This window comes from Rhinatrema bivittatum, chromosome 8, assembly GCF_901001135.1.
Source record: "Rhinatrema bivittatum chromosome 8, aRhiBiv1.1, whole genome shotgun sequence".
Taxonomy (NCBI): Eukaryota; Metazoa; Chordata; class Amphibia; order Gymnophiona; family Rhinatrematidae; genus Rhinatrema; species Rhinatrema bivittatum.
In genome coordinates this window covers 218,333,827-218,346,454 of record NC_042622.1, presented here as the reverse complement: position 1 = coordinate 218,346,454, position 12,628 = coordinate 218,333,827, and the positions used below count along the sequence as shown (strand labels likewise).

At 53.2% G+C, this 12,628-nt stretch overlaps 1 protein-coding gene across 4 annotated transcripts in view; it reads left to right on the top strand.

Moving 5' to 3' along the window:
* The first annotated feature begins 5,148 nt into the window (after window positions 1-5,148).
* The window catches only part of LOC115097442 (cold-inducible RNA-binding protein-like), a 43,914-nt gene continuing 36,434 nt past the window's right edge, over window positions 5,149-12,628 (top strand). For 3 of the 4 annotated variants that reach the window (XM_029613256.1, XM_029613255.1, XM_029613252.1), the window contains exons 1-2: window positions 5,150-5,263; window positions 5,901-6,006. In XM_029613256.1, coding sequence (XP_029469116.1) covers window positions 5,901-6,006 — 106 coding nt within the window. In that variant the 5' untranslated portion in view covers window positions 5,150-5,263. Of the gene's footprint in view, window positions 5,264-5,900; window positions 6,007-12,628 lie in introns of all 4 variants that reach the window. The other variant, XM_029613253.1, reaches the window with a different exon arrangement.

Here is a 12,628-nt window from a genome sequence, read left to right as displayed (position 1 = left end):
AGTCCCTGCCGTGTCACACCAATCATGGAAAACCTTCCAAACCCTCGTGTAGGCGAGCGTAGTGGAAGACCGACGCGCCCGGAGGAGAGTAGACACTACCGCGTCCGAATAACCTCTCTTCTTCAACCGCTTCCTCTCAAAAGCCAAGCCGCCAGACAAAAACGATCCGCCCGATCGAAAAATACTGGACCCTGCCGAAGAAGATTGGGAAGATGACCGAGACGTAGTGGGCCGTCGACTGCCAGGTTGACCAGATCCGCGAACCACGGGCGCCGCGGCCATTCCGGAGCCACGAGGATCACTGGACCGTAATGGGACTCTATGCGCCTTAACACCTTCCCCACCAGCGGCCACGGAGGGAACACATAAAGAAGAATGTGACGAGGCCACTGAAGGGCTAGCGCGTCCACCCCTTCCGACGCGTGCTCTCTTCTCCGACTGAAGAAGCGTACCGCCTTTGCATTTTGGCGAGTCGCCATGAGGTCCAAGCGCGGAGTTCCCCAACGCTGCGCGATGAGAGCCATCGCCTCCAACGAGATCTCCCATTCTCCTGGATCTAGGTGCTGCCGGCTGAGGTAATCCGCCTGAACATTGTCCACGCCGGCAATGTGGGTGGCCGCGAGACGCTCTAAGTGCCTTTCCGCCCAGGACATCAACAGCGCCGCCTCGATCGCTACTGCTTGGCTTTTTGTGCCTCCTTGTCGATTTATGTACGCCACTGTGGTCGCATTGTCCGACAGAACTCTTACTGCTCGACCACGTACCAGTGGAAGGAGACAACGCAGGGCCAGGCGGACCGCTCTGGTCTCCAATCGGTTGATGGACCAAGTCGCTTGGAGTGCCGACCAGTTGCCCTGGACCGCACGGGACTGGCAGACCGCACCCCAGCCCGACAGGCTGGCATCCGTCGTTACCACCAACCAAGACGGGGGTTCTAGGTCCACCCCCTGTAGGAGATTGGCTGGGGTCAACCACCAAGAGAGACTGGAGCGAGCCGGTTCCAGCAAGGGCAATTCCATCCCGTACTCCTCCGAGCGGGGATCCCAACGAGATAGAAGTGCTCTTTGTAACGGACGCATATGCGCAAAAGCCCATTGTACCATTTCCATAGTAGACACCATATGACCAATGACTTGTAAATAATCCCAGACCGTGGGAATCTCGAGCTCTAACAGGCGCCGTACCTGAGTCATGAGATTGAGCATGCGTTGCTGCGAAAGAAAAACCTTGCCCACCAAGGTGTCGAACCGGGCTCCCAGGAACTCTAGCTGTTGGGTCGGTTCGAGTCTGCTCTTCGCGAAGTTGACTACCCAACCCAACCGCTGCAGCTGGCGCACTACTAAAGAGACCGCCCGGTTGCATGCCGCGTGCGACTTTGCCCGAATGAGCCAATCGTCGAGATAGGGATGTACCAGGACGCCTTGCCGGCGGAGGGAAGCCGCTACCACCACGAGAACTTTGGTGAATACCCGCGGCGCGGTGGCCAACCCGAAGGGGAGGGCGCAAAACTGGTAGTGGTCCCCCATCACCATGAACCTCAAGAACCTTTGATGCCGTTCTCTTATTCCGATGTGCAGATAGGCCTCTGTCAGGTCCAAAGAAGCCAAAAATTCTCCCTTGTGGACGGCCGCAATAACAGACCGGAGGGTCTCCATCCGGAAGCGGGGCACACGCAACGCCTTGTTTACTCCTTTGAGATCCAGAATTGGTCGGAAGGTGCCCTCCTTCTTGGGCACCAGGAAGTATATGGAATACCGACCCGTCCTGAGCTGGTCCCGGGGAACCGGAACTACCGCCCCCAGAGCCTGTAGATGGGCGACCGTTTGGGCTATAGCTACTTGTTTTTCTACGGGGCCGCACGGCGATATCAGGAAGAGATCCCGGAGGGGACGTACAAAATCCAACTCGTAGCCGTACCGAACCACATCGAGGACCCATTGATCCGAAGTAATTGCGGCCCACTCCTCCCAGAACCGGGACAACCGACCTCCGATAACGGGCACGGAGGAGTGGGCCCGCGCACCTTCATTGTGCGGGCTTGATGGCAGGAAAACCTTGGGAAGATCCCCCGCGTATAGGCCTCCTGCCGCGAAAGGAAGAAGAAGAAGACCAGGCCTGGGATCTCGTCACCTGCTGCCGCTGGGGAAGGGAACCCCCTCTTCCCCCACGGAAACGCCGTTGCCCCCGAAAGCGAGCCCTAGCGTTACCAAACGACCGAGGCTGCCGAGGCTTATCCTCGGGCAACTTGTAAACCTTGTTGTCACCCAGGTCCTTAATGAGCTGGTCCAGCTCCTCGCCAAACAGCAGCTTGCCCTTAAAGGGGAAGGAACCTAACCTCGCTTTAGAGTTGGCATCCGCCGACCAACGACGGAGCCAGAGCAACCTCCTGGCCGAGACCGCCGAGGACATAATACGAGCCGATGTGCGCAACAAGTCATACAAGGCATCCGCTGTATAAGCGACCGCCGCTTCAACACAATTCGCCTGCTCAGCCTCGCCCGGAGGGAGCTCCTGCATGGTCAGCAGCTGCTGAACCCAGCGGAGGTTGGCCCTCTGTACAAGGCTGCTGCAAGCCGCCGCTCGGACCCCCAGTGCCGCCACGTCAAAAATGCGTTTTAATAAAACCTCAAGCTTGCGGTCTTGGAGGTCCTTTAACGCTATACCCCCCGTCACTGGGATAGTTGTATGCTTTACCACCGCCGTGACAGCCGAATCTACCGCGGGTGTCTTCAAAAGCTCCAGGGAATCCTTGGGTAAGGGATATAGCCTTTCCATGGCTCGATTTACCCGCAGAGAAGCCTCTGGGAGCTCCCATTCCTTTGAAACGATCTGTAAGACCTTGTGGTGAAAAGGAAAGGTCTGCGGAGGAGCTCGAATCCCTGCCATTGCGATATCCCCTGTAGACGTGTCCGCGTCCTGAGGCGGAGTCGTCAACTCTAGCTCCTGCAACACGTGGAGGATAAGGGAGCTTAATTCTTCTTTCCCAAACAAGCGGAGTACCTGGGGGTCATCCCCAGCTACAGCCCCCGGATCGTCGGCCATCAGCAAGTCCGGAGCCCCCGGGGATTCCGGAGCGGCTCCTGTGTCTCCCAGGTCCTCAGCCCCACCCCCCCTCGGGCGGGGACCTTTGATCCCGGAGGACCCCACGTCCGGTGGACTCCCCCCCGAGACGGGGGCGGTCTTGGGAACCTTCGGGGGAGCGGGAGCCTCCGCCTCCCAGCCGGATTCTGCCTGCAAAAAGGCTTTGTGCATTAACAGCACAAAATCAGAAGAAAATGGCACTGACCGTTTCAGACTCTTCTTCTGACCACCCGATGCAGGGGGGCCCCGAGGAGACCCCGAATCGGCCTGGGAGCCCGGGCTCTGTGCCTCGGGAGAGGGAGGAGGGGAGATCTCCTCCTCCGACGCTGAACAGGCAGCCTGCCGCGTGTTCAAAATGGCCGCCGCACTCCTCCCCGGTGGAGGAGGGGCCGAAGGACGACTGCCTGAGGCGCTGCTGTGCCGCTCCGGAGAAAGGCGAGACGATCGGCTGCGGGCAGCGCTCGGCCCCCCCGAGGGTCCCTCGCCCCCGGGAACACATCGGGGGCAGAGACCCCCGCGGGAGAGTCGCGCCCCCGCCTCTCCACAGGTCAGGCAGACCGAAGAGCGCGGCATCAGCACCGCGAACGGAGCAGCACGACCAAATGGCGCCAAAAAAATCTCCGAGAGGAAAGCCTCACAGAAAACGCGCGCCGGGTGAGCTAGCCACCCCCTCCGGGGTCCGAGCAGGCACGGGCAGGCCGGGGCAGTAGAAAAAACGAGCACACTGCCTGTCACCAACAGGACTTGAACTGCTCTGCAAGTAAAAACTTTTTTTTTTTTTTTTTTTTTTTTTTAAACCCCCTTCAGGACTAAGGCCTGGAATTTGGGGGGGGAGGGTGACCGGCCCACCGGTAAGCTCTCCCCCAGGCTGCGGACACACTAACCCGGGAATATCAGAAGGGTACTACCCTCCGAGCCTGCCTCACACTAATGCCTAGCTACGCAGCGCAATACACTCACACAGACATTCACACAAAACCGACAGGCAGACAGAGGAGAGAAAAGGAAGCATCCAATGATCTTGCCCCCTGTCCTACCTTACTTTTTATAGTGTATTTTATTGTTTTAATTTTACCCCGACCGATAGATAGAACGACCGGAGCAGGACCGCAGGTTATGCCTCTCAATCTGCTGGAGTCAGAGATTATACTGAAGGATCGCAGGGGGCACACCAGTGTATATAGGGGGTGCTTTCAGTTTTCTCTCTGACTCCATCTGCTGGAGGGGAGGCATAACCCAGCTGTCTGGACTGATCCTGGTACGTACTGGGAAAATACAATTATAAAATAGACAATATAAAGCAAAACTAAGGAAGTACTTTTTTTTAGAAAATAGTTGTGACGGTGGTAAAAAGGATCGGAGTGAAAGGAAGAAAAACAACTTTGAAAGTGATATATAGACAATGCTGATAAGTCGACCTAAGAAAATCATTGCTCTGGAAGCCGCCCTCGTGGAGGACGACATTGTCGTTCTGCCGTCACCAAATCCATGGTCAGTGATAAGAGGGCCTAGGGGATGGCTACACTTTTCGAAAGAGTGTTTGAAAAAAAAGAAAGTGGGAATGCTGTTGACAATAAAGCCAAAGTAAAAAGTGAGAAAAGTGCATTTGCGTTGCTGCGGATTGTTGTCAAAAAACTTCTATCGACCAAAGTATATAAGTAAATATGCAATAACCCATGCCAAGGATGACATACAATAATTTTATTTAATCATGTATATAGTACAGACGTATATTCCGCCAAATGCGAATGAGATTGATCACGCGAGTACTACTAAGTCATTAAAAAACCCCCAACATTTTGCAACAACTCAGAATGCTCCCCAAGCTGCTGGGGTGTTATTAAACCTTACACATTGTGAGATACCTGTATTAGGTGCACACTACAGTTGAGGTCTGCAGCATTTCATTTGGGAATTTTAAAAACGATTTGCTGCTGCTCAATCTATTAGCGAATGGGTCGTGAATGGCGACGAAGAGGACCTGAGGCGTGCCCATTGCCCAAGCAATTTGGATGCTTGATTGGCTGAACGGCTGAGGAAGGGGAGGTGTCGCTCTATTAATATTAATAAGATGGGCGGGCTGAGTAAGGCTATATAAGAAGCCTCTCCCTCTGTTTCAGTCTATTTCCCGCCGTTTCTGAAGTTGGAAGGATTGGTTCTTTTGTTCTGGGCTTTAGTCACGGTAAGACCTTGGGGTTAAGCGCGGACTTTATCGTTCCTATTATAGGCCCTTTATTTCGTGCCCTAGACGGTGGGAGTATAGGTTAGCGCCTGGCGATAGACGAGCTGGAAACACTGCAGCTCTAGGCGCTGTTCAGAAAATGGCGCCTCTGCACCTGGGTTATAGAGATGAGGCCTAAAATGGCGACTGCTGCGCTGAGGACCCGGATGGTGACGCAGCGGGTAATGGGTGCGAGCCGAGTTACGATTATAGACCGTTCCTTCTTATTCCGATTATCGCGTCGAGCCTGAGTTCGGGTGGTGGCCCCTGCATTGGGGAAATGGGAACGGGCTGGGGGTAGCTAGGGTGGGAAAGGAATTTTAACTTCGGAGGGAATGGGGTGGTGGGAGGAGGCGATAGTATTTGCCGGGGTTGTTGCACGGGGATGGGCTATTACTGTTTGGATGGGAGTGACTTGCAAGGACCTGTAGTCGTAGACTAGGCCTATTCGGGGATGAGTTAAGAGGAGCGTGACGAAGGGTACTGAGAGAGAAATCTTGCATGGGGACGAAGGATTGCTGTGAGAAGGGGGTGTTCTTGCCCTGGGGCGCCTCAGAGTGTGTGTTTTGCGCCCAGTCTCCTATGCTTTGTTCCCCAGATGTCGTGTGATGATGATGGGAAGCTGTTTATAGGCGGCCTGAGCTTCAGTACTGATGAGGCATGCCTGGAGAGTAATTTCTCCTGCTTTGGCACAGTCAGAGATGGTGAGGATTACCATATAAGGTTGGGAAAATGTCTTTGAAACTTTTTCCAACTTCTGTGTTCATGTTTATTTGCAGCCTTTTTTTTTCCTCTTTAATTCTTTTGCTGCGTCTTGTACTTTTTTTTCCCTAGTTTCGTCATTTGCTAGTCTTTGAGATGCAGATTGCAATAGATGTGTTGCTGCCATTCCCTGCCCTCCTCCATATGGCCTGGCGGTAGAAGGCTATAGCGCTTCCACTATGTTTGTAGCTTCTGTTTACTCCTGGGGGAATTCCGGAAAATTCTGTAAACTTTATATTGGTCAAAATAACACAATGTACATGACAGTCTTAATTTAAAATGTAATTACAGGAAAAAACTTTAAAGTTACAGAATTTCCCTATAAATTCACTGCAAGTGTCCCTTCTACATACACATCCTCATACAGGCTTCCTCACTCCCTTGCACATACAGGGCCCTCTCTTGCATACACACCCACACAAGCGCCCTTTCTCTTTCACACACATCCACACACAGGCTACCTAGGTCTGTCTCACACATACACAGTCCCTTCATACAGGCTAGCACCTTCACAAAGACACATTCCCCCCCCCCCCCCCCCCCCCCCCCCCCGAACATACCCAGATCAGTCCAGACAAGCGGGTTTTATTCATCCCTACCAGCAGATGGAGGTAGAGAACAAAACTTGGGGCACTGCCACATATATGAGTGCCATCTGCAGTCCCTCAGTATTTTTCTATCTCCAGCAGATGGAGAGGTGCTAACCCTGCAGTACTTTAATAAATATTTTAAGGAAAATTGCTCCCCAAGGTGACAGGCTCCTGCAGAAGGGTCATCCCTCTGGTTGAGCTGGGCAAACGGGGTTGGATGCCCCTGGCTAGCTTCAGCCTGCGGGCCCAAAGCCCCTCCACCTGCCCAGGACAGGAAGTACCCTTACTTTTATTTTTGGGCTTTCCTGTGTGTCTGGGCCTTTAAATCTTTGTTTAAAAAAAAAAGTCACTGGTAGTTGTCTGCTTTTGCAACAGCAGAAGCATATGGCAGGCTGTGTGGCCTAGCATCTGAAATCTTTGGTGAGATCGGGTGCAGGCCGGGCAGTAAGTGGGCGAAAAGGGGAATCATTTGTAGGAGAGTGGTCCCGGTCGGGGCAGATTTATTCCGGTGGGGGCTGGTTGTACTCCCGAACGAGCCACACTGTTTTCAGTCGTGGCAGCGGCCTGTTCACCACACCGGTGGGAAATTCTTGGGGCAGTGCACCCTCTTCAGGGTTTGACAGCTGCTGCGTGGTGCGCCCCTTCCCCTCGCGATCCAGGCTGTGTGGAAGTGCAGCAAGCATAGGATTGCCTGTTTAGATTTTTATTTTGCCTTGCTTTATTTCTTGATGCTTGTTATGTCAGACAAGCAGCTCAGATCTGCAGGGCCTGTGGTAGCCCGTCAGTGGGCCTGAATGACCTCCTCTGGAGGTGGGGTCTGAAAGGCAAGCAAAGCCATGGAGATAGCGCTGGGATCACAGGAGTGAGTGGCTATGGCTGCAGAAGCACGGCCTGTGCTGTGGTGTCCAGGTGATACTTGTGGCTATGCAACTGGTCAGCAGATCTGTCATCAAAATCACAGCTCTGTAATCTGCTCTGTCAGGGGAAACTGCTGTTTGAGGTTTTCGAGAGTCCAGATGTTTTCTTCAGATGAGGCCCTCTGCCCCAAGACAGTCCTCACATTGAAAACAGTCCTTTCGAGGGGCTGGAAGGTCATCTGGCAATAAGTCCTCACAATCAGGCCGATACAGTACAGTGTGCTCTGGAGCGCACTTAACATGTCATTGGATGTGCGTTTTCCCTTACCCCTTATTCAGTAAGGGGCGGAAAACATGTGTCCAACCCGCCGAACCTAATAGCACGTGATTCAGAAAGTAAAATGTACAGTCAAGCTGCACATTTTACTTTCAGAAATTAGCGCCTACCCAAAGGTAGGCGCTAATTTCTTCCGGCACTGGGAAAGTGCACAGAAAAGCAGTTAAACTGCTTTTCTGTGCACCCTCAGACTTAATATGGCGCTATTAAGTTAGAGGTCCCAAAAGAGTAAAAAAAAGTTTAAAAAAAAAAGAGAAATTTGAAGCCGGCGGCTGTCAGGTCAAAAACCAGATGCTCAATTTTCTGGCATCCAGTTTCTGAGCCCATGGCTGTCAGCAGGCTCAAGAACTGATGCTGGCAAAATTGAGCGTCGGCTGTCAAACCCGCTGACAGCCACCACTCCTTTTGCCCGTTTCTACTGCCGGGCCTCATTTGAATACTGTATTGCGTGCACAGGATTCCCACGGACTTTACTGAATCGGCCTGAATGAGATCTGGCAGGTCCACTCCTCGTCTCTGGTAATTGGGGGCAGGCTGGCCCGGTTCTACGGGGAGTGGACCAAGATCACTTCTGACCGGTAGGTGTTGAGCATGGTGAGAAACTGCTATGCCTTAGAATTTTCTCACCCACTGTGGTCTGTCTTTCTGGAGTTGCGTTGTCTTTCCTGAAGTAAGTGGGCAGCGGTCCAGGAAACGCTTCAGCGGTTAAGTCTGGAGGCATTTGTACCGGTACCACTGTCCGAACAGGGACAAGGCAGATATAGGTACCCAAGAAGGTAGGCTCGTTCTGACCTATCCTAGACCCGAAGAAAGTCAACCAGAGTTTGAAGGTACAACGTTTTCAGATGGAGACGTTGTGCACCGTAATTGCAGTAGTACGGGGAGGAGAGTTTTTGGCATCTCTGGATCTCGGTGAGGCTTATCTGCATAGCTCCATCCATCAAGAGCACCAGAAGTTTCTCAGATTCATGGTTCTGGGACAGCACTATCAGTTTTAAGCGCTGTCTTTTGGGTTGGCCACTGCCCTGCGGACCTTTACAAAGGTGATGGTGGTAGTGGCGGCGGCACTGTGACAGGGATTGCTGGTGCTCCCGTACTTGGACAATTGGCTGATACGGGCGAAGTCACTAGAGGAATGTATGCGGTCCATGGACAGAGTTCGGTCACTCCTGGAATCTCTAGGCTGGGTTATCAATGTGCAGAAGAGCCATCTGGTCCTCCTCCCATTCCCTTGAATACTTGGGAGCCTATTTCGACACCCAGCGGAGCAGAGTGTTTCTTACACACAGGGTGAACAAAATTCAGGGGCAGATAGCATAAGTGCCGAAGATCTGGGATTACTTACAGGTCCTGGGCGTTTGCCCATTTGAGGCCTCTGCAGAGAGCCTTGTCCCATTGGAATCCTCTGTTGCAACAATATTTCCTGCCCCTGGCTCTGATGGGGTGGGCCAGTCTGGCCTGGTGGATGATGCGGAACAATCTGGCGAAGGGGATGCCTCTCGAGGGCCCGGAGTGGGTGGTGGTCACCACAGATGCAAGTCTTCGGGGCGGGGGGGATAGTTTGTCTGGGCAGGTCTGCTCAGGGCCTTTGTCAGAACAGACATGGTCCATCAATCGCCTTGTTGCATCAGTCTGTCTCAGATGGCTTCGACCCTTGTGCCTCACCTTTTTCTCTTCTCTCCCCACTAGCCTTGGGAAGATGGCTACTGCCACGTCTGCAAGCTGCATTCTCCAGCGTCCCTGGAACAGCTATGGCAAAGCCTCATGCCATGTTTCTCCTAAGGGCCTCCTAGGGTGCATGCATGCATGCCACCCATGTCTTTATCCATGTCATGGCGGGAACCTCTGGGGTGTCCCCCCTTGAGTGATGTCATGTCATCCGGTTATTAAGTCTTCCCTTGTTTGCTAGCTCATTGAGTTAGCAAGGACTTGGATCGTAAGGATTGGACTTGTCTGGTCTAAGCTCCTCTGCCGCTTCCGTGCTGCCGCTGGAAGCTCTCTGCCCTTCAAGGTATTCTCTAACCTGGATACCCACTCCTCGGGGGCCCTTTGCTTTCTTTTAGGTGCCTTACTGGGATCAGGTACTCGATCCTCAAGGGCCTGCTCTCCCTGCCTTGGTGCCTGTAACCATCTGCTTGTGCCTGGTGGAATCGTCAACCTTACAGCTACCATCTAGTGAGTAATCTAATTCTCAGTGTATCATCTACAGCTCTGCCGTGCTTGGAAACCTACACTTGGATATCCCTTTATCTTGGTGAGATGGGTTCCATCTGCCGAGAGTCCCTGGACTGCTACCTCTGGATCACCTCACTACTGCCACCTCTGGTGGTATACATCAGCTGTGTAATAAAAGACAAAACTGTGCATCCTGAGTCTAGCCCAGTACTGTGGCTCCCCTCGGGGCTCCTCCCCATGGGCATGGTCATCTTCCACAGTATCCAAGAATCCACTCAAATGCCTCAAAACCATAACATGCCTGGAGACGAGCAGTGTGCCGAGCTCTGGAGCAGTTTCTACCCTTGGTCTGTGATCGGATGGTGCGAGTTTTCTTGGACAATTTGACCACGGTGGCTTACATCAACTGCCAGGGGGAACAGAGTTCCATGGTAGCACAGGAGGCTCAGCTGCTGTTCGAGTGGGCAGAGCTTCATCTCGAAGGAATCGCCACCTCCCATGTCGCAGGAGTCAACAACATCAGGCAGATTATGGGAATTCTCTGAGGGCCTGGGAGCTTCTCTGGGAACTGTGAGGAACCCCCCTGTTCAATCTCATGGCAAAGAGTCTCAATACCAAGACGCAAAGGTTCTTCAGCCACCAGAGGACGGTGGGGCTCGATGCCCTTGTATGTCCATGGCTGACTGGAATCCTCCTATACATCTTTTCTCAAAGGCTACTGATAGCAAAGGTACTCAGGCATGTAGAGGGCCACACGGGGGTCAGTGATTCTGGTGGCTCCGGAATGGCCTCACCGTCCATGGTTTGCAGATCTTGTGCGGCTGGCAGTGGATGGACCACTATGCCTGACACATTTACCAGATCTCCTGCATCAGGGTCCTATATTTCCGATCGGGAGGATTGCTTTTGTCTCACAGCCTGGCTTTTGTGAGGAGGTATTCGGAACCAATAATTACCATGCTGCTCCAAGCAAGATGCCCTGCTACCTCTTTAGCCTATTCCAGGGTATGGAAGGTGTTGGAGACCTAGTGTGGGCAACAGGCACTAGACCCTCTTCAGTTGTTGGTGTCCCATATTTTCTTTTTTGCGGGCGGATTTATCCAAAGGATTAGCCCATAGTTCCCTGTACGTACCAGGATCAGTCCAGACGGTGGGTTATGTCCCCCATCCAGCAGATGGAGTAAGAACAAAAATCAGGGGGAGGTCCTATATAACCTCACCTCCCTTGCCTCAATCCTCAGTATCTTCTGACTCCAGCAGATATGAGCAGGGGACTAGCAGTCCCCAGCACAGGGGCTTAGGTTTTTTCTAGGCCTCTTTGGTCTGTTTCTCAAAGGGATCAAGTAGAGAAGCTCTATCCTCCCCCGGAGGAGTTCCTTGAATTGCTCAAGGTCCCAGCCATGGATTCTGCCGTCTTGGCAGTCACGAAGCATACCCCCATCCCGGTCACAGGCGGCATGGCGCTAAGGACCTACAGGACAGGAAGTTGGAGGGATATCTTAAGAGTCAAGATTTCAGCACTTGGGATGTGGGCAGCCATCTGTAGTTCCTTCCCGCAGAGAGCGGGGCTGCATTGGGTTCAACAGGTGGATAAATTGAAGGCCGTGGTGGCCTATGGGGCAGACACCCTATATGACCTCCTCCGGGTCCTGGCTCGCTCAATGGTGGCAGCGGTCTCAGCCAGTCTTCTGTGGCTCCGGAACTGGTCGGCGCATGCCTTGTCTAAGACCCGGCTGGGGTCACTGCCCTTCAAGGGCAAGTTTCTCTTCTGGGAAGATCTGGATCAAATCATAAAGTCCCTCAAGAATGCGGTTTATAGACTCCCAGAGGATAGGCCTCGTTCCACGAGATCATTCAGTTCTTCCAGGAACCGGTCCCGGAATCAGCGCCAGTCTGTCTGCAAGGCAGCAGCAGCCACCCCGGGCTCCATCGTCTCGTTCGCATACCTGGACCTGGTCCTTTCGAGGGCACAGGCCTGGCAAGGAGGGCCAGGGTCCGGGCACCTCCTCAATCAGCTCAATGATGCCAGGCCGACCCACAAGCTGACTCCTCGAGTAGGGGGCCAGATTACTCTCTTCTACAAAGAGTGGGTCCGAATCACGTCAGGTCAGTGGGTCCTGGATATTCTAAAACATGGCTATGTGTATTGGATTTTGTCCACGCGCACAGGGACAGGTTTCTTTTCTCCCCATACGGATCTCTTCACAAGCAAAGGGCCGTTCGTCAGACCCTCGATCGCCTACTCTCATTGGGGGCAATAGTGCCAGTCTCCACCTCAGTTGGGTCGAGGACATAGTCCATCTATTTCGTGGTGCCCAAAAAGGAAGGTACTTTCCGGCCCATCCTGGATCTCAAGACAGTCAACAGGTCTCTCCGGGTCCCACGTTTTCGCATGGAAACCCTTCGCTCGGTGCTGGCTGCGGTACATCAAGGGGAATTTCTCGCTTCCTTGGATCTCATGGAGGCCTACCTTCATATCCCGATCAATCAGGCTTGTCAATGCTATCTTCGCTTCAAGATCCTGGGGCAACATTTTCAATTCAGAGCCCTTCTATTCGGCTTGGCAACGGCTCCACGCATCTTTACAAAGATCATGGTGGTAGTG